This window comes from Canis aureus, chromosome 4 (genome assembly GCF_053574225.1).
Source record: "Canis aureus isolate CA01 chromosome 4, VMU_Caureus_v.1.0, whole genome shotgun sequence".
NCBI classification, from domain to species: Eukaryota; Metazoa; Chordata; class Mammalia; order Carnivora; family Canidae; genus Canis; species Canis aureus.
Genome location: NC_135614.1, coordinates 54,623,228 through 54,648,483, shown reverse-complemented (window position 1 = coordinate 54,648,483; position 25,256 = coordinate 54,623,228). Strand labels below are relative to the sequence as shown.

General features: G+C 43.7%; 1 protein-coding gene across 5 annotated transcripts in view; it reads left to right on the top strand.

Moving 5' to 3' along the window:
- The window catches only part of CYFIP2 (cytoplasmic FMR1 interacting protein 2), a 123,733-nt gene that overhangs the window by 86,440 nt on the left and 12,037 nt on the right, over positions 1–25,256 (top strand). For all 5 annotated transcript variants that reach the window (XM_077895723.1, XM_077895721.1, XM_077895722.1 and 2 more), the window contains 4 exons: positions 282–372; positions 1,487–1,617; positions 24,514–24,586; positions 25,057–25,151. In XM_077895723.1, coding sequence (XP_077751849.1) covers positions 282–372; positions 1,487–1,617; positions 24,514–24,586; positions 25,057–25,151 — 390 coding nt within the window. The remainder of the gene's footprint in view (positions 1–281; positions 373–1,486; positions 1,618–24,513; positions 24,587–25,056; positions 25,152–25,256) is intronic.

Below are 25,256 nucleotides of genomic sequence, written 5' to 3'. Positions count from 1 at the left end.
TTCCTCTCTTGTCTCTTCTTGCAAGGGCAGGAATCCCATCAGGAGGCTCTATTCTCATGATGTAATTACCTCCCAGAGGCCCCATCTCCACACCAGCCCATTGTGGGGGGGGGGGGGGTTCAGTATATGAATTGGGAGGGGGCACAAACATTCAATCTATGACACTTGCCCACAGGCTGCAGCAGAACCCTGTGTACCTCAGTAGCCCATTATTTAGTCCAGAGATGTACATATATAGCAATGGTGGATCGTTCAATCATGCTGCTCTTTTCTTTTGTCAGCTCCAAGGAACCATTCTCCAGTACGTGAAAACACTGATCGAGGTGATGCCCAAGATATGCCGCTTACCCCGACATGAATACGGTTCTCCAGGTGGGCAGTGGGGCCCAGGAGGCAGAGGGTGGTGATAAGAAGATAATCTAGGCCCATCCCATGGTGGGCGGCAGGGCCCCACCATCTCCCCAGGAATGTTGGCTTCCCTAACATGCCAACAAGCTGGCCCAGCACTGGGTCTGTGTCCTACCTCCACTGCGAGCTAGGTAGCCTTGACCCATTTTTAATCCCTCTGGGCAATAGTACCATTTTGCCCAGGGAAGGCAAAGGATGCATGCTGGAATGCCTCACAGGCCTACTGGGGAGCTAGGGAAGATAGCAGTTGCGAGAGCATTTGTGAGGTTGCTTGTAAATGTCTTTTCTAACTTAGCACCTCTAGGGTCCCTTCCTCCCTCTGCCCATTTGTGGGAGGCGGTAGTATAAGGCGTTGCAGGTGGTGGTATAATTGACATTTCCAAGGTGAATCAGGAAACAGGAGTTTTTGCCACTCTGCCTCTGGGCAGAGAAATCATTCTTTCCTTCCCTAAGAATGAATGGTTCAGAGACTGAATCTGGGGACTGAAGAATGGGAAAAGATGGAGGCTATGAGTTGAGTTTGGAACCTGGTGTTTTTTCCTAAAAATCAAGCTGTCAGGTGTTGAGTGTGTGTGAGTCAGAAGAAAAGGGGCTTGCACTCAAAAGCTCTGGTTTTCAATCCCAGCTGCCCACTTTCTAGCTGTGTGATTGTGGGCATGCCACTTACCCTCTCTGAGCCTTATCTGAAAATAAGAGTAATAGTGCCCAGTTCATGATATTGTTATGAGTATTCAGTGAAAAGCTGTAGAAAAGTGCTTAGCACAATGCCTAATGCTTATAAATGTTCATTCCTGGCATTATCAAGATTTCAGACAACTTTTTGGAGGGACTAGGAGAGATCCAGGGATACTGTATTTGTATATGTTTGTTTTATTCCAAAAAAAGATTTGGCCAGCCTCCTGAGCTTTCTGTAGTACTGAGCCCTGAAAGAACTCTCACCCCTGGCCCACATAGAGAGAGATGTGGGCTTGGTTTTTTACTCTCCCGCTCAGATCTGGGACTGTTGCTCAGTCAGTACTTCCCATAATCCCGGCTGAGCAGGGTTAGTTTCCCCACTAACTCTGCCTTCATCCCCCAGGAATCCTGGAGTTCTTTCACCACCAGCTGAAGGACATCATTGAGTATGCAGAGCTCAAGACAGACGTGTTCCAGAGCCTGAGGGAGGTGGGCAATGCCATCCTGTTTTGCCTGCTCATAGAGCAAGCTCTGGTGAGTCGTGAGCCCAAAGCAATTGGAGCATCTCCAGGCTGGAAGGGACCCCTGCCCCAGCCAGATACTTGAGGCCCTTCTACTGCATCCTGCCCGGAGGCCCTGCAGCACAGACTCGTGCTCTTCCAGCACTGGGCACGCACTGCATCTCCATTCTGCCTTCAACAGCTCCGACCATTTGAACCCTGGGAGGAACACAGGCATTCTGTCTAAAGCCAGGGCCTGGGTTCCTGTCCCAGCCCCACCTTCACTAGCTGCAGGATCTTGGCCACCCATCGAAGCTTAGTATTCCATCCATTCATTACACAATAACTGCTTGGCCGCCACAGGCCAGGCACTGCACTGGGGGACGTAGCCGTGGCCAGTCCCAGCCTCAGGTCCTGGACAGTAAGTAGCAGGGAGATTTATATTGAATAAGTATTTACACAGAAATGCTGTGTTTACGTTACAGCAAGTGCTATAAGGGGGGCATGCATGGTTTCGTGGGAACATTAAACAGTACCTAGTGTGGTGCTGGGGGAGAGGGAGGACTTCCCTGAGGAGGTGACTGGGAGAATGACCAGGGATTGATCTGGTGAAGAACCAGGAGTGACAGTCCAGGGTGAGGGAAGAGCATACAGTGCTCTCTTCATTTATTATGAAGCAGCCATTCTAACCCACAGGGTAGTTTAGAGGCTGAAAGGAGGCAAAGCTTGGAAAGCACATACAGTAAAAAACTAAATAACTGGTCATGGTTATCATGATGGGTAGAGGCTTGCCACCTCCCAGGCCCACACAGACCCAGCGCACCCTTTAGCTGCCCGACCGCTCATCTGGCCTCACCTCCCTCCTGCCTAAGTCCCAGAGGCTGCCTTCCCCTCGTTCTCCCCAGTGCTCTCTGCTGCCTTTTCCCCTCCATGTGGGGGTTCCACAGCCCTCCAGCCATGGGTTAACTGTGCAGGGGAGCAGAGGAGCACTAGAAGGATAGGGAGAGGCATAATCCTCAGGAAGCAGTGGGAAGATCTTTCAGCATCCATGAACTCATCCAGCACGAGGGGATTGAGCACCCGCCTGTTGACTACTGCAGCTCTAGGTTATGGGTGAATGGCCTCGGGTAAGGGAGACAAATTATTACCATTCTTACTCCAGAGAGGCAGATGACTGGAGAAGTAAACAAGCAAAGACTGGGCATATGGAGGGCGGTACGTGCTGTAAATGAATAAAAAGGAAAATAGGATAGAGTGATGAGTGTCGGGAGGGACAAGCTGATTTTGGAGATAGTGGAACTGGATGTCTTTAAGAAAGGGAAAGAATGGGACACCTGGGTGGCTCAGTGGTTGAGCGTCTGCCTTTGGCTCAGGGCATGATCCCGAGGTTCTGGGATTGAGTCCCACATCGGGCTCCCTGCATGGAGCCTGCTTCTCCCTCTGCCTGTGTCTCTGCCTCTCTCTCTGTGTCTCTCATGAATGAATAAAATCTTTTAAAAAAACAAACAAGGGGAAAGAACCCTGGAATGAGCTGGAGCAGAAAGGCAAAAGGAACAAGCTAGTAGCTGAGGAGGGAGCAGCAGGTAGCTGTGGTCCTGGGCAGGTAGCCCCATCCTGGGCAGGTAGCCAGGGTCCTAGGTGGGTAGGCGCAGTCCTGGGCAGGTTAGCCGCATGCTGGACAGGTAGCCTTTGGAGTTTCCTGAGGTGGAGAGTAAAGGGGTTGGATTTGACTTCTGTGAAAGACCCTTTCAGCCTTGGGAGAGGCACTAACCGTAAGCAGACTGAGGCTGTGTGCAGCTGCGCAGGCCAGGGGTCATCCTGGAGGCAAGAGGCACATGGAGAGGGGAGGAGGTGAAGCAAGAGGAGATGCTCAGAATAAGAACCCCAGAGAGTCCTGCTTCTCGTTGTCTGTATGAGTGAGCAGGTTTACTGCCTGCCCACGGTCCCCACCTCTACAAGGGACATGTCCCATCTGCTCTCTCGGACCCTGCCCCCATGGAAAGGCTCAGAAATGCACACAGTTTCGCTTTCCCTCCATAAGGAGTAATTGCCTCTCTGTTCCCCTTTAAATAGACTCTCGAGACAGCTAAGTGTTCCTCTTTATGGTAACAGGTTTTGAACATGGTTCAGTGGCCTGAGTTGCCATGGCAACTTAGCCTTCTGAAGTCACAGGAACAAGATGGGTAGGAAACACTGCTCTGTTCAAGGCTGCAGGATATGAGGAGAGGCTCCAGGGGCACCGGAACGAGTGGAGGTGGGGGAGGGTTGGCCCCAGAAATCTTGGTGCCTGCGTGTCTCCTGTGAGCACCTTCTTTCATAAGGAGCTGTAACCCAAGAGCTGAGAGCACCAGTTAAGCTTCTCCTGCACAAACCCCAAGAAGTGGACTATTTATTGAGGGGGCTACAAGGAAAGGAAAATTTTTTTCCCAGGCACACCTGCCAGGGTGGTCACTTGCATATATCAGTGAAGACAAGAGGATGCTTAGGACCAAAGACCTTCAGCGCTGACAGAGGCCTTAATGGTTTATGTTCCCGCTCCCTCTCTTCACACATGAAGAAACGGGAACCAGAGAGGGTCCTCTCGGGAGGACTCACAGCCCATCAACAGCAAAGGTGGAAGAAGGAGAGCAGGGGTTCTCAGCACTGATTCCAGTCCCAGCAGAGGCCAACATAGCGAGGAGCAGGGCTCCACAAAGCTGTGTACCATGGTTTCAGTTGACAACTGGGGAGATCCACAATCCAAGACGATGCTTTTTGAGTTAGAATGAGGCATGACATCTAGACCATTCTAATTAAAGCGGGGCACTAATAGCAAAAAAAGAAAGTAAGGGAAGAAGGAAGGAATGAATGGAGGGGCTTTAATGGCCATCCACAGAGGAAGGACTATTTAAACAGTGCTACATCTGTTCTTATGGAGGACTCTGAAGCAGTGAGAAAGGACAAGATGCTCGAGTAGCTTTGTATATACCCACATAGAAAATGTTGAAAGATTACTAAGTGAAAAAAGAACAAATTGCAGGACAAAACACATAATGATGCCATATGTATAAAATAAACTAAAAATAAAACCCACAAAAATAACACTGTATTGAAAACAAAGATCTAGGGGGAAAAAAAGGATACCAAGGATACCAGAAAGTTCATTTTCTCTAGGTATCGGGGGTCGACAGGGGCTTTCATTTTATCTGGAATGTCTAATATTTTGCAGGGAAAGTATTTTCATGCATTATGTTTGAACTGAAAATTAATTCAAAAAATAGTAGGACATAATAATTATAGATTAATAATAACAGAAAAACTGGAAAGTACAAATAAGAAGTCTTCTGCCCATTTATCTCGTGTTGTCTTTCTCTAATAGATTTGCAGAGTTCCTCGTTGTAGGTTCCGTAATGCAATTTTTGCTACAAATACCTATCCTTCTGTGACTTGCCTTTTTGTTTTAAAACTGAGATTATTAATAGATCATTAATTCGTAGGTAGAGGGAATATAAATTGAAAAGATTGATTACCTTTTCAAAGGTATTTTTTTTTTATTCTCTTTAGGTTAGGTGCTTGCAAATACTTCTCAAAATTCAAGGTGCGTGTTAGTATAGGAACCTCTATATCTGTCAATCAGGTTGTTTGCTTGGTGTTTTTAATTAAGGTCTAACGTAAATAGAGTAATACATGGAATATGCAGTATCGCCCTGTATGGATTAATTGAATCATTCATGTTACTGTGGGTGGGTGTTTACAGAGTGATGCTATTATGAATGAAGATGCCATGAATGTTCTTATACATTTCTTTTGGTGGATCTATGCTCTCATTTTTATTAGATTTACTTACCGTGTGGTAAAATGGCTCAGTCAGTGTGTGGATAGATAATACCGAACAGTTTTACAAAGTGATTGTGCCAATTTGTTCACTCATTCAGCAGTGTAGAAGAGTCTTCATTTCTTCACATCCTCATGAACACTGTCTTTGTCTGTCTTTTCCATCATAGCCATTCTGGTGGATGCGTCATGATCTCTCGTTATCGTTTTGATTTCCATGATGACCACGGATGCTGGGCCCCTTTCCAGACGGCACTGCCATTTGGACAGCCTCTTTTGTGAAAGGCTGTTTGATATTTTTGCCTGTTTTAAAATCCGGTCATCTTTTCCTTATTTATCCATACATATTATTGATATATTGTGGATACATGAATCATCAGTATATTTCCGTTGTGTGTGTTTTGATAAACAGAAGTTCTTGAGACTTGATATATTTATCATTCTTTCCCTATCTGTGGTTGGTGCTTTTGTAGCTTGTTTAAAAAAATAACTTTTTTAAAAAAAATAACTTTCCTATCTAAAGTCATGAAGATGTGTTATCTTCTAAGTGTTTTACAGTTTAGCATTTTGAGGCTTAACAGACCTTTAAGTCTGTTCTCCACTTGGAATTGCTGTGTGTATCTAGTGGGAGGTAGAAATCCAGTTTCCTTTCTTCCCTGGTTGTCCCAGGGAAGAGACCTTCTTCTCCCCACTCTGCGGTGGTGGGGCTGTGTGCGTCACTGATCAAGCGTGCACACAAAGGGTCTAGACGTGGTAGCCTCTTAAATATTTGTTGAGTCTAGTCTGAAATGAATCAGCATTTGTCAGGTATCTATTTATAAGTTCTGTTATGTTTTTTAAAGGAAATTCTCTTATTAACAACTAGTATTTCCTCTAGCATCTCCTACCCTGAGAAATCATAAAATTGTCATCAGGGAAATACTCCACAGTCGCCAAGTTTTTGCTCAAATTTTGCATAGTTTTGGAACCATCAGCCCATTGTTCGTTATGCCGACATACACCAGAAGAGGGCCCTGTTTGTTCATGTGAACGAGCGAGGGCCCATCCCTGGGAGGAAGACAGCCTTGTCTGTCTGCCTGTCTGCCTTTTATGGCAGGACCTTCCATCCAGGACTTTAGAGTGTTCCCTGCCCTGGCCCCTGTTGTTTATTTCTCCTGTCCTCCTTAGAGTTGGGTGGGCCACAGTCAGAGTCTGGGCAGCCATGAAACCATCGCTTCTCGTACAGGAGGCGAGGAGAGTCCGGGTCTAAATGCACAGAACCAAATGCCATCCAGGGCAGCTTTCACCACCTTGGCACTGCTGGCAGTTTGGGCCAGATAACCCTTTGCTCTCGGGACCTGTCCTGTGCATTGTAAGATGTTGAGCAGCACCCCTGGACTCTACCTTCTCTCTAGATGTTAGTAGCACCATCCCCAGTTGTGACAACCAAAAAAGTCTTCAGATACTGCCTATTATTCCTGTAGAGGACAAAACCTCCCCCTGTTGAGAACCACTGATCTAGTGCAATCCCACATTTTGCAGCTAGGAAGCCAAGGCCCCTAGAGGGAGATGACTTTCCCAGGGTTACAGCTAGTGCGGGAGTTGGGGTGAGAACCCAATATCCTTAGAGTTAGCATACTCAGGGACAGAGGGCTGCTCTACAGAGCCTTGCAAATTGCGTTGTTGGTTTTTGTTTTTGTTTTAGTTCCAGCTCCACGTCTGACCCTTCTATCTCCTGCTTCCATTTTATAGTCCTTTCCTTTAATTTTGTTTTTCTTATTGCATAACGGAAAGAAAGTCATGGCTAGAAAACCCAGAAACACAGAAAAAAGAAAACAAAAACCACATTGCCACGCTAAGATAGCCACTGTTCACATTCCAAAGGATATCCTTGCAGATGTCTTTATGTTCCAGCATATTAATAATTTTTTCATAGATTTTTACTTTGTTTGGTTATAAAAGTAACATTCACCGAGATAGGAAGAGTGGTTACCTGTGTGGGATGTGATGGGAGCAGGAGATAGGGGTCTCCCATTTTTTATTTTACACTCTAAATTATTGTTTGGCTTTAGTGCAATAAATATTTTTGCTTCCTTTTCCTTAAAAGGAAGTATTCACACATTTAACAAATGTAGACCATCTTGATGCATGGGAAGTAAAGAAGCAAAAGCCCACCCTTTAGTGTCCATCTCAGACCTTTGCTCCATATTCCCACCTATCCTTGATTTAGGGTAATTTTTCCCATCACCCTGACAAAACATCCCTCTAGCTACTCAGGAGGTACATCCTACACCCAGGCACAACTAAGCAGTACCTCTTGGCCCATCTGCAAACAGTGTATCTTCCAACCCAGACTCAGAGCCCAATGGTGCAATAAGTGAACAATGAGCCAGGCTTTGTGGAAAGGGGTCACCTCAACTCACAGTAATCCCTGTCCTCTACATGGTTTTATAGTTTATTTTTTGTTTTTGTTTTAGTTTTTAAGATTTATTAATTTGAGAGAGAAAGAGAGTGAGAGTGGGAGGGAGGGAAGAGGGAGAGGGAGAGAGAATCTCATGCTGACTCCCTGCTGAATGCAGAGCCCAACTAGGGGCTCGATCTCATGACCTATGAGATCACAACCTGAGCCAAAACCATGAGTCAAACACTCAACTGACTTTGCCACCCAGGTACCCAAGGCTTTATAGTGTTTAAGTATTTTACATTCTTTTACATATGTCCCAATCTGAAAAACAAACCTGCTAGCTTCATCACCATGTCAGGTACCTAGCAAACATGGTCTGACAGATGAGGATCACAGCTTCTGTAGACATACCCCCATGGGCCAGGCGGTGTGTGGGACTCCAGGACTCAGAGGCCATTGGACATGATCCCTTCCCTAATGGCACCCTTCACAGTCAACACCTTCAGTCTGCAGCATAGAAGGTTAGCTGTCCAGGGGGTAGGCAGGATGATCTCATAGCTTTTAACTCTTTACTTAAAAATTAAGAAAGAAACTAAGCCGTCCTGTATATTAACACACTGTTAAATGATAGCTATCCAGAGTTGATCAAGTAAATACATGTCAACTGGGATGTTTGCTCAAAATTTTATTGATGAAAAGCATGTGGTCCAAAAAGTTTGGAGACCACCAGCCAAGATCCACAACCACAGAGTGATACGGGTATAAAACAGTGGAAACAGGGAGGAGGGGATGATAGGACAGATTTCTGCATGAGGGTCATTTTTGTATCCTCTGCACCTAACACAAGTCTCTTTATGGCCTAAATGATGAGGGGAGGGACATTTTAGCTCAATTCTAGATGACAAGTAGAAACATCCCTGTTTATACCCCAAAGTCTTTCAAGATAGCACCATTCCATTTGAGGCAGAGACTGTCAATTACCTTCATCCAAAGCCACCCCAATCCTTGAAACATGCCGTGTTTGTTTCATTAACCTTGCCAGTAATTGCCAAGAGATCAGAGCCTCAGTCATCCAGTTCTGCACTAATGACTTTTCTATGAGGATACCCCATTGGATAGGATGTCTGGAAGCTGAGGGCTCAGGAGTCACAGTGCAGCTTGCTCTCCTGCATGTTATTGGAAAATGGACATCTGCAAACATCCTGGAGGTGGTGTAGTGGTCCCACCTGCAGCTGCTTAGTACAGTTGCTCAGAAAGCTCTTTAAATATCCCGTGTCTGTCCTTCATCCTGCTCCAAGGAGGCCCTGGCTAAAATGCCAGGCCAGAAGCTCCACACTCGATTCCAGGGTACAGCCAGGGTGGAGAACCCCTGATCTAGATCTTCTTAGCCAGCATTTCCAGAGATTACTCATTGAAGTGTTGTCATAATTGATTCTTGCCATATCTACAGACCACTAGTCCTCTTGTTTATAAAACAGTTGTATTTAAATTGACTTTTTAACTTAAATTTATTTTAAAAGGAAACTTCCATTAAAAAAAAAATCATTAACTCTTGCCATCATTAGAAAGCAACCAAAAAAACAAATTCAATTAAAATTAACCAAACTCATGTAATTCCAGCTGCTACCAGCACAGGCCATTGAGTGTAAGGGCTGCTCTCTCTGTTAAAAATGGAGATTAGCAAATGTTAGAGAGGTGATAAGATGTGTTGGATCCAAATGGAGACTTTCTCACTAAAGTTGTCAGAAACTGAGAAGGAAATAACTTCCTCACCGTGACTCACTGTTGTTAAATATCATTTCCCTGCATCCCCAATTCCCACCTTTTAGGAAGTGCCAGCCTTGGAAGACATTGATGTGCTCCAAGGGGAGGGGGCTGAGCTACGTTCTAAGCCTGTTTCTTGGCTGTAGATCTTTCCCAGCTGACCAGACATGATTCTGATCCAGAGTAAGAATTATTTTTCCCCTTGACAATTCAGAGGGGAGCGGAAAGAGCAGAGGTGAGACATGGTAATATACAGCATTATTCAAGTGAGGCGGAGATTGGCGGGGAAAAGACCACACACACACGCAGATACACAGAACCAGATAAGGTTACTGATGTATTTGGCCAGGTTTACAAAGAGCTCCTGGAAGTGAGGGCCCCACGGAACAGGAGCAGATGGAATATATCACAGTTGAGCTTTCCACTGCACCTGGAATCCCAGACCAGGGGTGGAAGCTGTAGCTCATATTTGCTGTACAGAGCTGGCTGTGGGAAGCCTAATTTGTTGCCTGCTTCACAGGCCCTGATCTTTGGGGCTTAACATCAGCATGCAGGAAACACTTCACAAGCCATCTATGCGTATCCATATAAGGGAATGTTTAGAATGCTGGGCTCTGGTTAGGCCCTGTACCCCACCCCCAAACACACACACACTCTTCCCACCAGAAAACCAGAGTTTTCTGAGAGCCTCCAGTTCCCAGCTCATTTCTGCACCCTCACTTGACAAGGACAAAAACATAAAATATTAGTGTTAGTGTTACTGTTTTTTGGTTGCCTCAAAACTTAGAATGTTAGGAAAATACTGTTTTGAGTTTAGTTTCACGATTCCCTTTAGGTGATGGGCCAAAACTAATACATAGTTTTTCCACCCAGACATGGAGCCTAAAGGTAATGTTTAATGCTGTTGAATGTGAATCCGATCTGTGTAGGATCACATTGACACTGTTTTTCCTAAATGTGTATCCTGAATCTGTATGGTATCTATTACACAAGAGAAACCAAGTCCTCAGTTAGCCTCAGGCTGAGTGAGTTGAGAACGTGAAGTTTTGTGGTATTTGATGGAACTCCCTCATGGTCAGGGGTTTCTAGCTGGCTCAGTCATTGGAGCATGCGACTTTTGATCTCAGGGTCGTGAGTTCAAGCCTCATGTTGGGCAAAGAGTATACTTAAAAAATAAAAAAAATTTAAAAGAAAACTTAAATCAGTAGTTAAAAGTACTTCCCCAAAAAAACTGAAAAGGAAAAAAAAAATCCCTCATGGTCCAGGAGTTTTAAGTAACATAGCAAAGGAAAATCTTAAAACTGAAGCTAATACAAAAAATAAAATACTCCTCCCTTGAAGAATTTTTATGAGGGTCCCTTAAAATAAAAGATTTTTGTGTCCTGATTCCAAAACCTCTTCACTTTTACTTGCTCTGTTGATAGGGCAATTTCATAGTAGGTTTTGGTTCTTATTAATCATCTAATGATCATTGCTCTCATAACCATGAGGTGTCAGTAGTTGTCCTAAGCAGTAGGAGTAACAGGCATTAGTGTGGCACTTGATAAGTGCAAAAGTGACCTAATCGCACTGGTCACTCTCACGCTCCTGCCAGAGAGAACCCCATGCAGAAGCAGAAGCACAAAGCAGGTCCCGAACAAGAAATTCATGGAAGTCCTTTTGTGTAGAACAATCATGCTTTTTTCACACTTTAGAAAAATCATTATAGTTGAATGCTGGTTCCAAAAAAAAGGCTATAAGAGGAACGTTTTAGAGGCAACTAAGGACATTTTAGTATCAACTGTATCTTAAATGATATTAAAAAAATTTTTTAATGTAGGCAGTCATAATACTGAGGTCACATAGGAGGATAATCTTGGGTTTAGGAGTTGCATGCTGAAGTATTTAAAGCTGAGTAATGCAATGACTTCAACTTGCCTTCAGCGATTCAGTAAAACATTTGGAATCAAGGCAGAAATGGTATAAGAAAGGGTTTTTGTGACTATGTCAGGAGTATAAGGATGTGCATTGTTCTTTCTAATATTTTATATGTTCAGTATTTTTCACAAGATGGGAGAAAGGAAACTTCATTATGGGATCTGGAAAGTTAAGAAGAAAATAGATCACTAAGCAGACAAGGTCACAGTGTGTAAGGAGGAAGAAAAGTTATGAGGCTTTTTGTTTTTTCCAGCTAGTTCTGCTAGTTGGTGAGATTTATTCTTGATAACGTATGCTTAGGAGCTACTTCTGACCTCATTTTTTTTAATTTATAGAGGCATCTGCTAGTGCTGAACTCAGCCACGACTCTCATGCTACCCATCTATTTGATTTATAAGTAGGAAATACCAGTGTAGAATCATGGAAAGGCAGATGAAGTCGGGAAAGCTGTCCAATCCAAATTAGAAAGAGACCATATGGGATTTGTGAGTGGCCCTAAGAGAATTCCCAGAATGCCACTGTCAGCTGGCCTCTTCCTATAGGCCATGGTGGGGAGGCTTTCCCTCTACTTCAGGGTCCTTTAGAGAAAAGAAAGCAATAATGCTTTCTCCCTGTGTGCAATTTAAGAGAAATGTCTCAGACCCAGCTTATTTGAGGGTCACTGCCTTACCCTTCTTGTCGAGGATGGAATTTTAAAGCATTGGGGAATAAAATGGCAGAGCTGATTTTCCATTTAGCAGCAAAAGCACTTTCAGACAATTATAAATCAGATCATGTTACTTTCCTGGTTAAAACTGACAGATGGCTTCTCATTGTACTTAAGTTCTAGCCCCCAGCTTTGACGCAGGGGCCCAGAAAATTCAGCCATGACTCTTCCTCCAACCTCATTCATCTCTTATTATATACCCTCTCCCTTGTGTACAGTTTAGCCACATCAGACCCAGAAGGTCAGTGTACAAATAAGGAAACCAAGGTACACGGGAGGTCTTCGTCAGGGTATAGCCAAATCCTACCTCCTTGGTTTCTACCGTAATGCCTATTGACATTTACTTCCTTGGTGTTATAATTCAAGGGGTACCAGGAAGACTCTCACCACCACCCCCAAACCAAAGCATCTCTTCCCATTTCCAACAGTGTTTGAAATCCTCCTGTTAGAGACTTTTGATTTGAAATGTTATCTGATCTTTATTTTTTGTTGTTGTTGTTGTTATCTGATCTTTAAAAGCTTCACTGGAGACGCCTGGGTGGCATCTGCCTTCAGCTCAGGGCGCAATCCCAGGTCCGGGGCTCAAGTCCCATATTGGGCTCCCTAAGGAGAAGCTTCTCCCTCTGCTTATGTCTCTGCCTCTCTCTCTGTGTCTCTCATGAATAAATAAAATCTTTAAAAAAAAGCCTCACTAAAATACAAAGTCTGCTGAGATGCGTTTGAAAAAGATAATGCTGTGAGAGCCAGTAGTTTAGTGGGTAATCATTTATCAAATAATATGAGTAAGTAAGATGGTCACTCAGGAAAGGATGTGGGGAAAACAAGACTCCTCCAGGCCAAAACAAAGACAGAGACACACATTAAATGAGAAACTCTGTACTGCACATAGGAAGATGTTGATAGTATATGCTAAGTGATGAAAAGAGATTACAAAAGAGTAGGTGTTTTATACCCCACTATTTTAAAATACATACTTAAATGTTATACGTGTAGAAGAACCTGGCAGGATAAACCCCAAAAGGTTATCAGTGATGACCCCCCAGGTGGTGGGATTATAAATTTCTTCCTTAAAATAAAATGCATCTGCATTTTTCTTTTTTCTTTTTTTCCAAAAATGAGCGTAAATACTTGAGCAACAAAAAGAAAGGGGCTAGAGTAACAACTTTAAAAACATACCCGCTGTGGTGTAAGGTCCAGGCATGGTGACAAGAGTTAACAATACTGTGCTGTAAACTTGAAAGCCATTGAGGAAGTAGATCTTAAATGATCACCCCACCACAACCACAACAAAAATGGTAATTGTGAAAGATGGTGAAAGATGTGTTCACCAACTTACGTGGTGGTAACCATTTCACAACCATCAAATCATCACAAGGGCGCCTGGGTGACTCCATCAGTCAGGCATCTGCCTCCAGCTCAGGTCAGGATCCCAGGGTCCTGGGATCAAGTTTCACATCAGGCTCCCTGCTCAGTGGGAGCCTGCTTCTTCCCCTTCCCTCCCCTATACCCTCCCCTTCATCCTCCTCCTGCTCTTGCTGTCACTCTCTCGCTGAAATAAATAAAACCTTTTTAAGAAATCATCACATTGTACACCTTAAAGTTACATGGTATTAACATGTCAATTGTATCTTAGTAAAGCCCGAGGAATATCTGCCAAATTAATAGTTTCAGGGGACAGTCCTCGCCTAAATTAAGTATTTGATGCATTTCCAAAAGAAAATGACAAATATCAGGTCAGTTAACACACATAAGTAACTGGTGGTGGTGGTGCTGGTGGTGGTTTTTAGAGGTCAAGAATAACAAATTTGTGACTTAAGTGCCATTGTCCCTATGCTAGCCCAAGGCAGACATTAAAAATCAATCCTGCTGAGCCTGAATATGTTGTCAGAATCCTTTCCGAAAGCAACCACTGCCTGAGTCATGGATTATTGGGAGAGGACCCCTGGACCACTGCTTGCATATATGTTGCCTGCAGGTAAATCATGAAAAGGTCTCCTTCCTGAAGATGTTTCACTTCTTTCTTTTGAAATGTTATCATAATATATTGATTTTTGGGACACCTGAGTGGCTCAGTCCATTAAGCATGTGCCTTTGGCTCAGGTCGTGATCCCAGGGTCCTGGGATTAAGCCCCTTGTGGGGCTCCCTGCTCAGCAGAGTCTGCTTCTCCCTCTGCCTCTTTCCCCACTCATGCTAGTGCATGTGCTCGCTCTCTCTCTGAAATAAAATCTTTTTAAAAATTTTTAGAAATATTAATGTTTGAGGGGTACCCAGGTGGCTCAATTGGTTAAGTATAGCCTTCAGTTCAGGTCCTCATCTCAGGGTCCTGAGATGGAGCCCCACATCGGGCTCCCTACTCAGCAGGGAGTCTGCTTCTCCCTCTGTCCTTCCCCTTGCTCATTCTCTCTCTCAAATAAAAATATTGATGTTTAAAGAACAAAATACATCTGCTAGAAAATGATCATTATAAACAGTCAGTCTCTGGTGTCTGTAGTATACTTGGCCTTCCCTAGGATGAGCAGACAGTATTCTCTCTTCTTAAACCATTCATAGCAATCCTAGGTGATTCTTTTTTGTCATCTCTGCTGGAAATCATTAACCCCTCCCCCCCAAAATAAACACAAACCCTGACAAGATGGTATTATCTCCCAGTGAAAGTAAAGTGGCCTGAGACCCCACTGGAAACTGCCTAGTCGTCGTATATTCTAGGCGCTAGAATCTGTCGTGCTTTAGTATCTAGGAGGCTGCTGAAATGCCCGCTTCCTCTTGGTCAGATGCAAAGTCCAATATAACAATATGGCAAACCATAGGACATGAACTGGGTATTATTAACCAGTCAGCTGTTTCTGCTTCAAGGCAGCATGATTCAAGGAGGACCATGAGTCTTTGTTCTAATTGAAGCTCAGGCTTAATTCCATTTTTTTCCAGTCCATGAATTTGCTCATTTCTCATTCCAAGTGATTTGCAATGAATGTCATTCCCTGGGACCTTTGCTATTGCATTGGCCACATCAAGACCAGGCCTTCGCATTTGTGGTGTGTAGTCTAGTGGTTGGGAAGGAGATGTGTCCTAGGGGATGGGGGACAGGGTCCACTGGATCTAATGATGAGCCAGGGAAACTCAGATGGTAAGGACATTTACCACCCAGTAGCTTCTAACTGGCCACTTGCAACTTAAAAAAAAAAAAAAAAAAAAAAAAAAAGCATTCCCATTTTGAAACTTGCTGCAGGCACTTGCTCTTGACCTGCCTTTGTCCCTCTGAAGAAAGATCTGTCTCATTCAAGGCTATATAACTCAGCAGTAGAGCAGAATGAAAGAACAGGGTAAGGTTGGTTTAGGAAGGAGGCCCAGTAGCCAGGCCCAGGTCAGCAAGAAAATTCTGAGAGATCTCAGGTCTTTTACTTATACTCTGCCCATATCCAGAAGAATACACAGTGCCTTACAATTAAAGAAAGAGTGTCACTAAATCTATAGACCTTGCACAGAATAAGCCCAGAAATGCATCAGGAGCCAAAGGAAAAGGCCAGGCCAAGTTTCATCAGTTTGTTTCAGCCTGATATCAGCTTGACTCCCAGGTGCTCCTGGAAAGGAATATCTCAGGACTCAGACATCCTGGGTTCAAGCTTTGCCTCTGTACTTAATAGCTATGAGACTCCAAGAGAGGGATGAAATCCTCTCAGCCTTAGATTCCACACCCCAAAATGCTGGGGCTAAATGTAAGTATCCCCTGCTTTTTGAAAAAAAGTTTGCATTCTGCCCCTTTGCTTTCACAAAAGACCTTACGGTGGTACCTGTTTTCACGAACCACAGAAATCCAAAGGGGATATTGCTTTCAGGAAAAAAGGTGAAAAGCAAGAACCGCACTCACTGTTGCTTTGCAGCAAGTCCGTCTAGAGGCAGCACATGAGTGGCTGCACCAAACCCCTTCCCGGGGACTCCACTCAGCATCTCAGCATCAAGCTGCCGGAGCTTTGAGCTGTGCTTTATCCGTGCTTCATCTCTATTCTACGCATCCCTTAAAGATGTGTTGTGAAGTATCAGAGAAGCCTGAGAGAGGTTGTTTTTGGGGTCTGGGAATGTTCAGAATTTTTTTCCATGTAAAATAAGTGTCATTACTTCTTTGCTGTATGCCATTTGGGATTAGGAAAGGTTTCATTAGGAACGGTCTACTTCCAGATTACAGAGGAAACCTATTCCTACTTCATAGTCTTTGTGTTAAGTGAAGTGATGAATGTAAAGTCACCAGAGCCTCATAAGCAGGCCCTTTCCTCTTCCCAGAGCAAGTAGGTTTCAGCTGGGCCTTTCTGACAAGTCTCCAAGATGGAGAGCCTGGCTCCTGACTGCCTGCAGCCTTTTCAGCCCACCCCTCCCTCACGAGCCCCAGCAGATGATTTCCTGCTTCACATTGATTTTGATCTTATCTCTCCTCTGTCTGTGGTTGCACCTTTCCTAGTTCAGGACCTGGCCCATTCTCTCCAGCCATCCCAAAGCCCTTACCATCTCCTCCCCTCCAGCTCCAGTTTAGCACATACCTTATCAAATGCCTGCTCTCCACAAGGAACTTGATGTCACTGTCCTTCTTCCCAGTCTTCAGAGTCCTTTGATTTATTTCCCAGGCACAGGTGTCCTGGGCTGTCTTCCTCCACTACTTTGGAAACTTCATTCAAATCTAATTTTTCTGGTCTTACCTGGCATTGTGTTTCCTGCAGCATCCAGGCCCCTCTCTACCCTGTAGAGGACACCATCCTTACCTCTGTGCCTTTAGGTTGGGTGTCAGACCACAGAGCTAGTAATCAGTGGATGTTTGGTGAAGTGAAGGAAGGATGAAAGAGGCAGCACCAAGTGTGTAGGAGTAGCCTTCCTCCCCACACCTGGTTTGCAAGATGGCCTGTCCTCTCTCATCACATAGTGTGTTGGTAGACATGGAAGTGTCCAGAATTTATCAGTCTCGCCTTGATCTCTTTGCACCCTCTCTTTCTTTGAAGTCAGAAGAGCTGAAGTATGTGTAAGGGTCTGGTCACTTTGAGAAATGCCCACCCATGCCTACCCTCACACTGGTGTATTAGCCTCTCCTGGAGTCAGTTTTCATCTTCATGCTGATGATTCCCAAGTTCGGATCTACCCTTCAGATTCTGGGGCCCCATACCATACCTCTAGTTACCTGTTAGATGTCTTCTCTTGAACGTGCACAGACCTCAGAAAATCCCCTTACCCAGATCTGATCTCAACTTCCTGCTCCCTGCAAACCCACTGTGTCCTTGGACCCTATGAGCAAGTGGTCATGGGTGTCATTGCCCTCTCTGCTCCTGTATCCCATCTGTCATCCAGGTCTCCGATGTCTGCTCCTTCCTCTCTGTCTCCTTTGCCACCACTCCCTACTCTCTCTTGCTTAGACTATCCCAACACCTCTTTTCACACACACATCCCACTACCCCAGTCCTTTCTGTTTTACAGACAGAAGGTGAAACTGCAGATTTCCCTGATGGAAACCAGCAAGGTGGCATTCAGATGCCTGAGCAAGGCTTCTAAGATCTTTCTGCATATGCCTCCTGATTCCCCTTCTCCCTCAGCTCATGCCATCTTCCTCCAGCATGGAAAGCTTCTTATTCAGTGGTCAGCCCTTCACCCACCATGGTCCCTGTCACTCTTTGGCCTTTGCAGGAAGTGTTCTTCCTCAACTGTCCAACACTTATTCCTGGTTCAGGTCTCAGCTTAGTATTCCCTTCTCTGAAGAGCCTTCCCTATGCATTGCCATAGCCCCATGCATGGCCCAGCTCTAGCACTTGCCACAATTTTCCATTTACTTGTTTTCCTCATCACCTTGACAAGTACCATGCATCAGGTCTGCCCCCAACACTGTCATGTCTCCACCCCTTGCAGAGAGACTTGTGTATAATAGATGCCTATTATTTGTTGAATGAATGAATGAATGACTTCTTTCTTTTCTGTGCTGACTATATCCTAGCCAGAATGAAGGTGTTCAGATCTTGCTTGGTCTTTAGATATTATACCCATGCTCTGTATATTCTTTTTGTTGTCCTCTCATGTCAGAGCAAATGTGGGTCTTGCATATAACTGGTCCCTCCAAGAAGACTCTCTCTCAGTCAGTGGTATCATAGGATATGAGACACTGCTCTGATTCTTCCTCAGAACCACAGACTTTAGGGCCCTGGTCTGGGGCTAGATTAGCTCAACCTACAGACAGCTTATGGGGCCTGAGTGAACAAGGATTTTGCTAAGTTTTTAAAAAGAAAACCACTGTAGACTGGAGGGTCTTAGAAGACGACCTAGGAGGTGAAGCTTGAGTGGGGCTCTGAGGGATGGATGAGGATGCATGGAAGTTAGGAGGGTGGGGAAAGAAGGAATTTATAGGTGTAAATTACCCTGGGTGATCCAGTTATTATTTACCTTGGTATCCAACCAGCAGACCTTAAAAAATGAGTGGCCTGCAAAGAAATTATTTACACAAATCCAGAATAGAGGTTATGTCTGGGGGTTGCAGAAGAGTAGTTTTAGTAACTCCGTTTTATCAGCTAGAAGATAGCTCAAGATTCTTCATACTTCAAAATGCATATTTGTGCGTGTGTGTGTGTGTGTGTGTGTGTCAGAATTTTTTAAGTTTCAAGAATGTTAGTAGCTGTGACTAAAAGCCCAGTAAATAAAGCAACAAATGATGTAATCCTATCAGATGTGAGGCTAAAAAGTTTCTCAGGTGATGAGATTTTAACCAATCTCCTGTTTTTATTTTTGATAACTATGCTTTTTTTTTCATCATGTGCATGTATAATGAGGGGGGGAAATATTCCACACTTCCTCAGGCTTTGGCTGCATGGGTTGCCATGGAGAAGCAATGGGTGTCAAAGGAAAGTGGCTCTTGCTCTTAACCCTGTCAGCCCTACTGCTTCTTTATTGCCATGTGGACCTGTATAGGAAATGTCACCTCCCCGAGAGTCTCAATGTCCTGGTGTGTTGGAGGGAGATCATAAGAGCTACCCTCATAGGATATTCTAAAGTGCAAAGCAGATGACGGGTACAAAGCACCTGGCACATAGTTAGTGTTCAGTAAATGCTCATTGCCTTTCGTTCCCTGAAGAACAAAGCAAACATGTTGATATAGATTCTCAGTTCTAGGGAAAGACCCTTAGAGACCATTTAATCCAACCTCTTCATTTCATTCCATTTAAATTGTTCTTAATTGCACATGATAAATCAAATAATACAAATGAGTTTATGATGAGAAACATCATTCTTGGCTCTGCTGCACCTCTCCCCACCTGTATCCCAGTCCCCAAGGCAACTTGTTGTAATCATTTCTATTTCTGGTTCTTCTCGTTGTTCTCACCATAATGCTGCTTAATAATCGGATAGCTTCTATTTCTTAATTGGCAACTCTAGACAATACTTATACTCCCTAGTTGGAAAGATGAGATTTTTAGCTGATTTAAATCTCTCCTCTCTCTTCCTCTTTAATATTTGATTATGTTACTTATTACTTCTGTTGCTTCCTTTGGAATCAGAGATAATATACCACCATTGCTGCTTTTAGTAACATTATTTAGTATCTTGACTCCTTTCTGTGCAAGATGAGGAAATTAACACACACACACACACACACACACACACACCCCGCAACTTCCACTTCTAACACTTCCACCTCTTACCTCGCGTCAGCTTCACTTTTACTATTATATGGTCAAAGCTGTATTTTTGTAACCCTTGTATTTTCTTCTGCATCTGTAACCTGTCCTTAAATGTAGCTTAAAACAAAACAAAAATATATACTATTTACATTGTTAAGTCTGTGCAGATGTTATTCCTTGCTAGATCAAGTGGCATGCTAGGATTTCATTTCCTTCCTTCTAATTCCAGTTCAAAACCCTCAAAGCTCCATATTTTAAAGGTAGAAAGTAGGTACTTCCAGAGGTTTTTCAAATTAATTTAAGTAATATATGTTCAATATAGAAAATTCAGTAGATAGGGCACTTGGGTGGCTCATTGGTTGAGCATCTGCCTTTGGCTGAGGCTGTGATCCTGGGGTCCTGGGATCTAGTCCCATATAAGGCTCCTCTCAGGGAGCTTCTTCTCCCTCTGCTGTCTGTACCTCTCTCTATGTGTCTCTCATGAAAAAATAAATAAAATCTTTTTTAAAAAATTCAGTAAATATATACAAGTAAGAAAAAACATAAAGAGAGAGGGATAGAAAATTAAGGACACCTGAAAATCCCACCACACATTAATGCTTCATATAATTTATATAGAGTAATCAGTAAAACTGAAGAGGACTTTCCTTAGTAATAAAAGGAAACATGCAGGCCTGCATAATATGGGCCCACACCCCAAATAGGAGAGATTCTGTCCTAAGTTTTAGTTCCCTTATATGCTGCAGACATTCAGCTGTTTTTTTAAAGATTTTATTTATTCATTCATAAAAGATACAGAGAGAGGCAGAGACACAGGCAGAGGGAGAAGCAGGCTCCATGCAGGAAGCCTGATGTGGGACTCGATCCCGGGACTCCAGGATCATGCCCTGAGCCAAAGGCATACACTCAACCACTGAGCCACCCAGGTGTCCCAACATTTAGCTTTTTTTGCACATGCTTACTGAGCATTTGCTATCTATGAGACACTGTGCTATTAGGAATAAAATACGGTCAGAATAAGACATTGTCCCTACCTTCATGAAGGTTAAATTCCAGTAGGGGGAGGTAGACATTAATCAAACAGTCATGGGTAGGCAAGTATAAAGTATAAAATAAATTGAGTTCAGGTGTTGAAAGGAAATGAACTTGATTCTTTGAGGACACATGACAAAGGAATGTGCCCAGGCTCAGACCCCCCTTTCTTGAGGGGGTTAAGAAGGTCTCCTTTGAAGGAATGATGGTTGAATTAAGATCTGAAAGGAGTGTGGGAATTTACGGAGCAAAGAGAGTGTGGGCAAAAGATAGGTTAGGGAGCATTCCAGAAAGAAGGTAAAAAAACTCTTTGATGGGTGCACAGATAGGGCATTCAAATAACAAAAGCTTTTATGGCTGGAGCAGAAGGAACCGGGAGTGAATGGAGAAGAAACCCATACTCAGGGCGCTTCACAGGCCAAGGGTTCCAGGGGCACAGTGGAAGTCCAAGTGTGGATCCTTTAAGATAGATATTAAATAAGGAGGAGGTTGACCGTTAGCATGGATACCCACAATGGAGGCTTGTTTGCCTCCCTGACATAAGACTTTATGTCCCCTAAACCGGACATTTTAATTAGTTGCAATGGCCTCATCTAAGGAATGCCAAATAGATACCTTCCCCAAAAGGTGCTGCGAGGTGTGTAGCCACCTCACTATGCAAATGACCACATAGCTCATCCTTTGGGACCTTTCAGGCAGACACTTTCCCACCTCTATTAGGAAACACACCCTTCTGCCTTTCCTCACCTTCATTAGCAAATTGCATTAAGAGATAGAGAGCACACAGGAAGCATGCCACAAGGAAGCCTCCACTTGCCCCAAAGCACCTCTGATCCTATAGTTACTAACTGGAGGACAGGGGGATGTATAGAGAGGGATAAATGGAACACTCTTGTCCCTCCCAAAGAAATCTGAAGGAGAAGCTCATCATGTAAAATGAGTAAAGCAATAACATTGCTCCTGTTGTAGAGGACCCAGAACATTCCTCTCCTCCATCCCCTGAGGTGGTACCCAAGGTCAATTTTATTCTCATTATTAAAAGAGAAAGCTGATAGTCCATGCAACGAGCAACTTTTCTAGTAAGAAAACATTTGTAGGAGCAACTGAAATTTTTGGAAGAGAAGAAGAAAGAGGAAAATTTGGCAGTTGAAACTATTGTAACCAATCCTCTGCTGAGAATACCTACATAGTTCCTCGTCGCACTTTAGAAAAATCCAGACTTCATACCACTCCTGTATTCCCAGCATGGTATCTCTATGGTCCAGCTTACTTTCTGCCCCAGGGCCTTTGTACTGGAATGCTCTTACCTCATATCTGCATGGCTGGCTCTCTCACTTCATTCCATCTTCTTTCAAATATCTCTCCCTCAGAAAGATTTTCCCTAACCACCCTTCCTCAAGCAGTCCATTCCCCATGCCCAGTCACTCTCTAGACTCTTACCCTATTTTCTTTTATCACTATCTGAAATTTTCTGATTTGTTTGCTTGTTTTTATCTGTCTCTATCAACCAGAACATAAATTCCATGAGGGCAAAGATCTAGTCTAACTTGTTCAACATCATATCTGCAAAGCCTAGAACAGTGCCAGGCATTCAACCAATATCTGTTGGGTGAGTGTATGTAATGATATTCTCATACTTGGAGGTTGGTTATGTGGCTAAACAAATTTATTCATCTAAGAAAATATGAGATAACAAATATGCATTCATTAATCAGTTATTGAGAAACTGTTATACTCAGTGGGGTGAAGAGGCAAAACTAGAGACAGCACCTCATGCTTAAGGAGTTCGGAGCATTGTGGTGGTCAGTAGGAAGGAACATAGAAAGAAGCAAAAGATATGAGGACTTAATGGTCTTGGAAAGTGAAGAAGAGAGAAAAAATGAGCCTCAGATTTTAGGCTTGGGCAGATAAGGAGATGATCATGACATTCTGGGAGCAGAGGAACCCCAGGGAGAAAGGGAAGAGGTCAGCTTTGGAAATGTTGACGTGTGGAATATCCAAGCAGTGATATCCAGCAAGGAGTTAGATATCCAATCTGGAGCATGGGATTAGTGAAAGGAGCCGTGTCCTTGATACATACAAACCCCCAATACTTACTCAAGAAAAAAATGGTAACCTGAATGGTCGTGTGTCTATTAAAGAAATTTTATCAAGGACATGGGTCCTTTCACCAACCCCAATTCTAGACTTGGGGCACTCAAGTGCCCAATTCTGCACAGTTGGATATCCAATTCTGCACAGTTGCTTCCGGAATGCAGAAAAGAAGGGATTTCTTCCCAATTTGTCTTAGAAGGTCAGCATTATCCTAATGCCAAAATCAAAGGCATTTAAGAAGAAAACAGCAAATCAGTGTCCCTCATGAATATAGAGTAAAAATAAGCAAATAAAATCCAGCAATGTATAAAAAGGATAATGCATCACAACCAAGTGAGGTTTATTCCCAGAATGCAAGGCTGGTTCATCATTGAAAAGTCAAACAATGTTAATTAGTAAATTAAAGAGTAGCCTGAATGACCAGTAAGCCAAATTTTAGATTAATGATGAATCCAAGGACCTGAGTTGAGAACTATCAGTACTAGGTTATTTGATTTAGTGGTTATGAGAGAAATAGTTTAATTAAGAAAGAGGGAAATTTTCCCCTCTGGCTAAGAAACAGAATTACACTCAGGTCAGTCCCTTCAAAGGGTTCACTTGTCTTTCCTCTGCTAGCATCATTTCAAGGACTGACCTAGAATAAAAAAGGAGTTTTGGGGTTCCCCTCTTGAGCAGCCAGCCTTCCAGATTTCTAGGATGGCATATTCCACCCATGCCTGGGTGAGGAAAGCCAAGAGCACTCACAATCCTGATTTTCTCACATGCTTAGGATCCAGGAGTGCCAGAGTTGAATGAAGCCTGGATCTTACCTAATCCAAATCCCTGCAGTTTAAAGAAGAGAAACCACGAGCCATGGAGGGTGGCTTCTCTAGGTCCCCTTATCCCGTCTTCTGTTCTGAAATCCAGTGATCGTAAACTGATCCCGGACAGCAAGCCCATTAAACCATCTCTTACATGTCTGTTCTCCCCAGACTTTCCCCTCTTTTTTAAGCTGTTTTAAAGCTCACTTCTATGCATAACAAGTCACCATCAAAACATATCTGTCCTGGGTTCTAGTTTCTCTTTTCTCACTAGCTGGTGTCTGGTGTGGAGAAAACCAAACAGACACAGGCTTTTCACAGAATCATCTGCATGAGTGGATTGTCAGATTGATCCACCACCTGCTTTGAGCCTACAAGCCTCACAACCAACCAGACAGACAAAGAGTCTGGGGCCCATCATTTCTCTTCAATTCCTCTGTCACTCATTTGAAATCCTCAACAAATTCCTTATAAGATTATAATGAAAATGTATTGCACACTCATGACGTGCCAGGGACTATGCTATATGGTTATGCATTCTCTCACTCAATCCTTACAAAAACTCCTTAAATAAGTACTGTTCTGGCCCTCATTTTGCAGATAAATAAATAGGCTCAAGGAGATTAAGCAACTTTCCTAAGGTGCCATAGCTAATAAGAGGAAGAGCCAAAATTTGAACCCTGGCTGACTGCGGTGCTCATGCTCAAGGTTTTAGGAGTGAAAATTCTTTGTGGTTTAAAATGTGACTTGTTTTCCCTTTTTTTCTTCTATCTCTGTTTGCAGTCTCAGGAGGAAGTCTGTGATTTGCTCCATGCTGCACCCTTCCAGAATATCTTACCTAGAGTCTACATCAAAGGTAAGAAACCACTAACAACAGCTACATAGCCAACTTGCATTTGAACTTCATGCTCGCTTAATCCCAATAAACTCAGACCTGCAGTCAGAAAGGCAAAAGGTTAAATAAAGCTTTGGGCAGCTATTCAGTATTCACAGAATTGCAGAATTGGAAGTGATACTCCAAGCCTTGTTTCTTGGTGCTTCTAGATCATCCCTAGTGCATTCCTGCCTAGCCTTGGTTTAACTCTTTTGAATGATGAGGAACTCACCACCCCACAAGGTATATATAATCTATCACTGGACAGAGAAAACAGAATGTTTTTCCTTATAATGAGTTCTGATCACACTTTAGAATGAAGGAGAACAGTTCTACACAGTCCATGCATGTTTTGGACACAGATACATCACCGGTCCTCTCAGAGTTTTTCCTTCCTCAGTTCCCCCAGGGCACCCTGAATCTCATTTTCTGCTCTGCTGCTCCTTTTGCAGAAGGGGAGCGTCTGGAGGTCCGCATGAAACGCCTGGAAGCCAAGTATGCCCCGCTTCACCTGGTCCCACTGATAGAGCGGCTGGGGACCCCTCAGGTATGATCCTTCCATTACAGACTCTGAGAACCAAAAGGAACTTTCTAGGGAAAGCATTTAGTCCAACCCCCTCATTTTACAGGCAGGGAAACTGAGGCCCAGAGA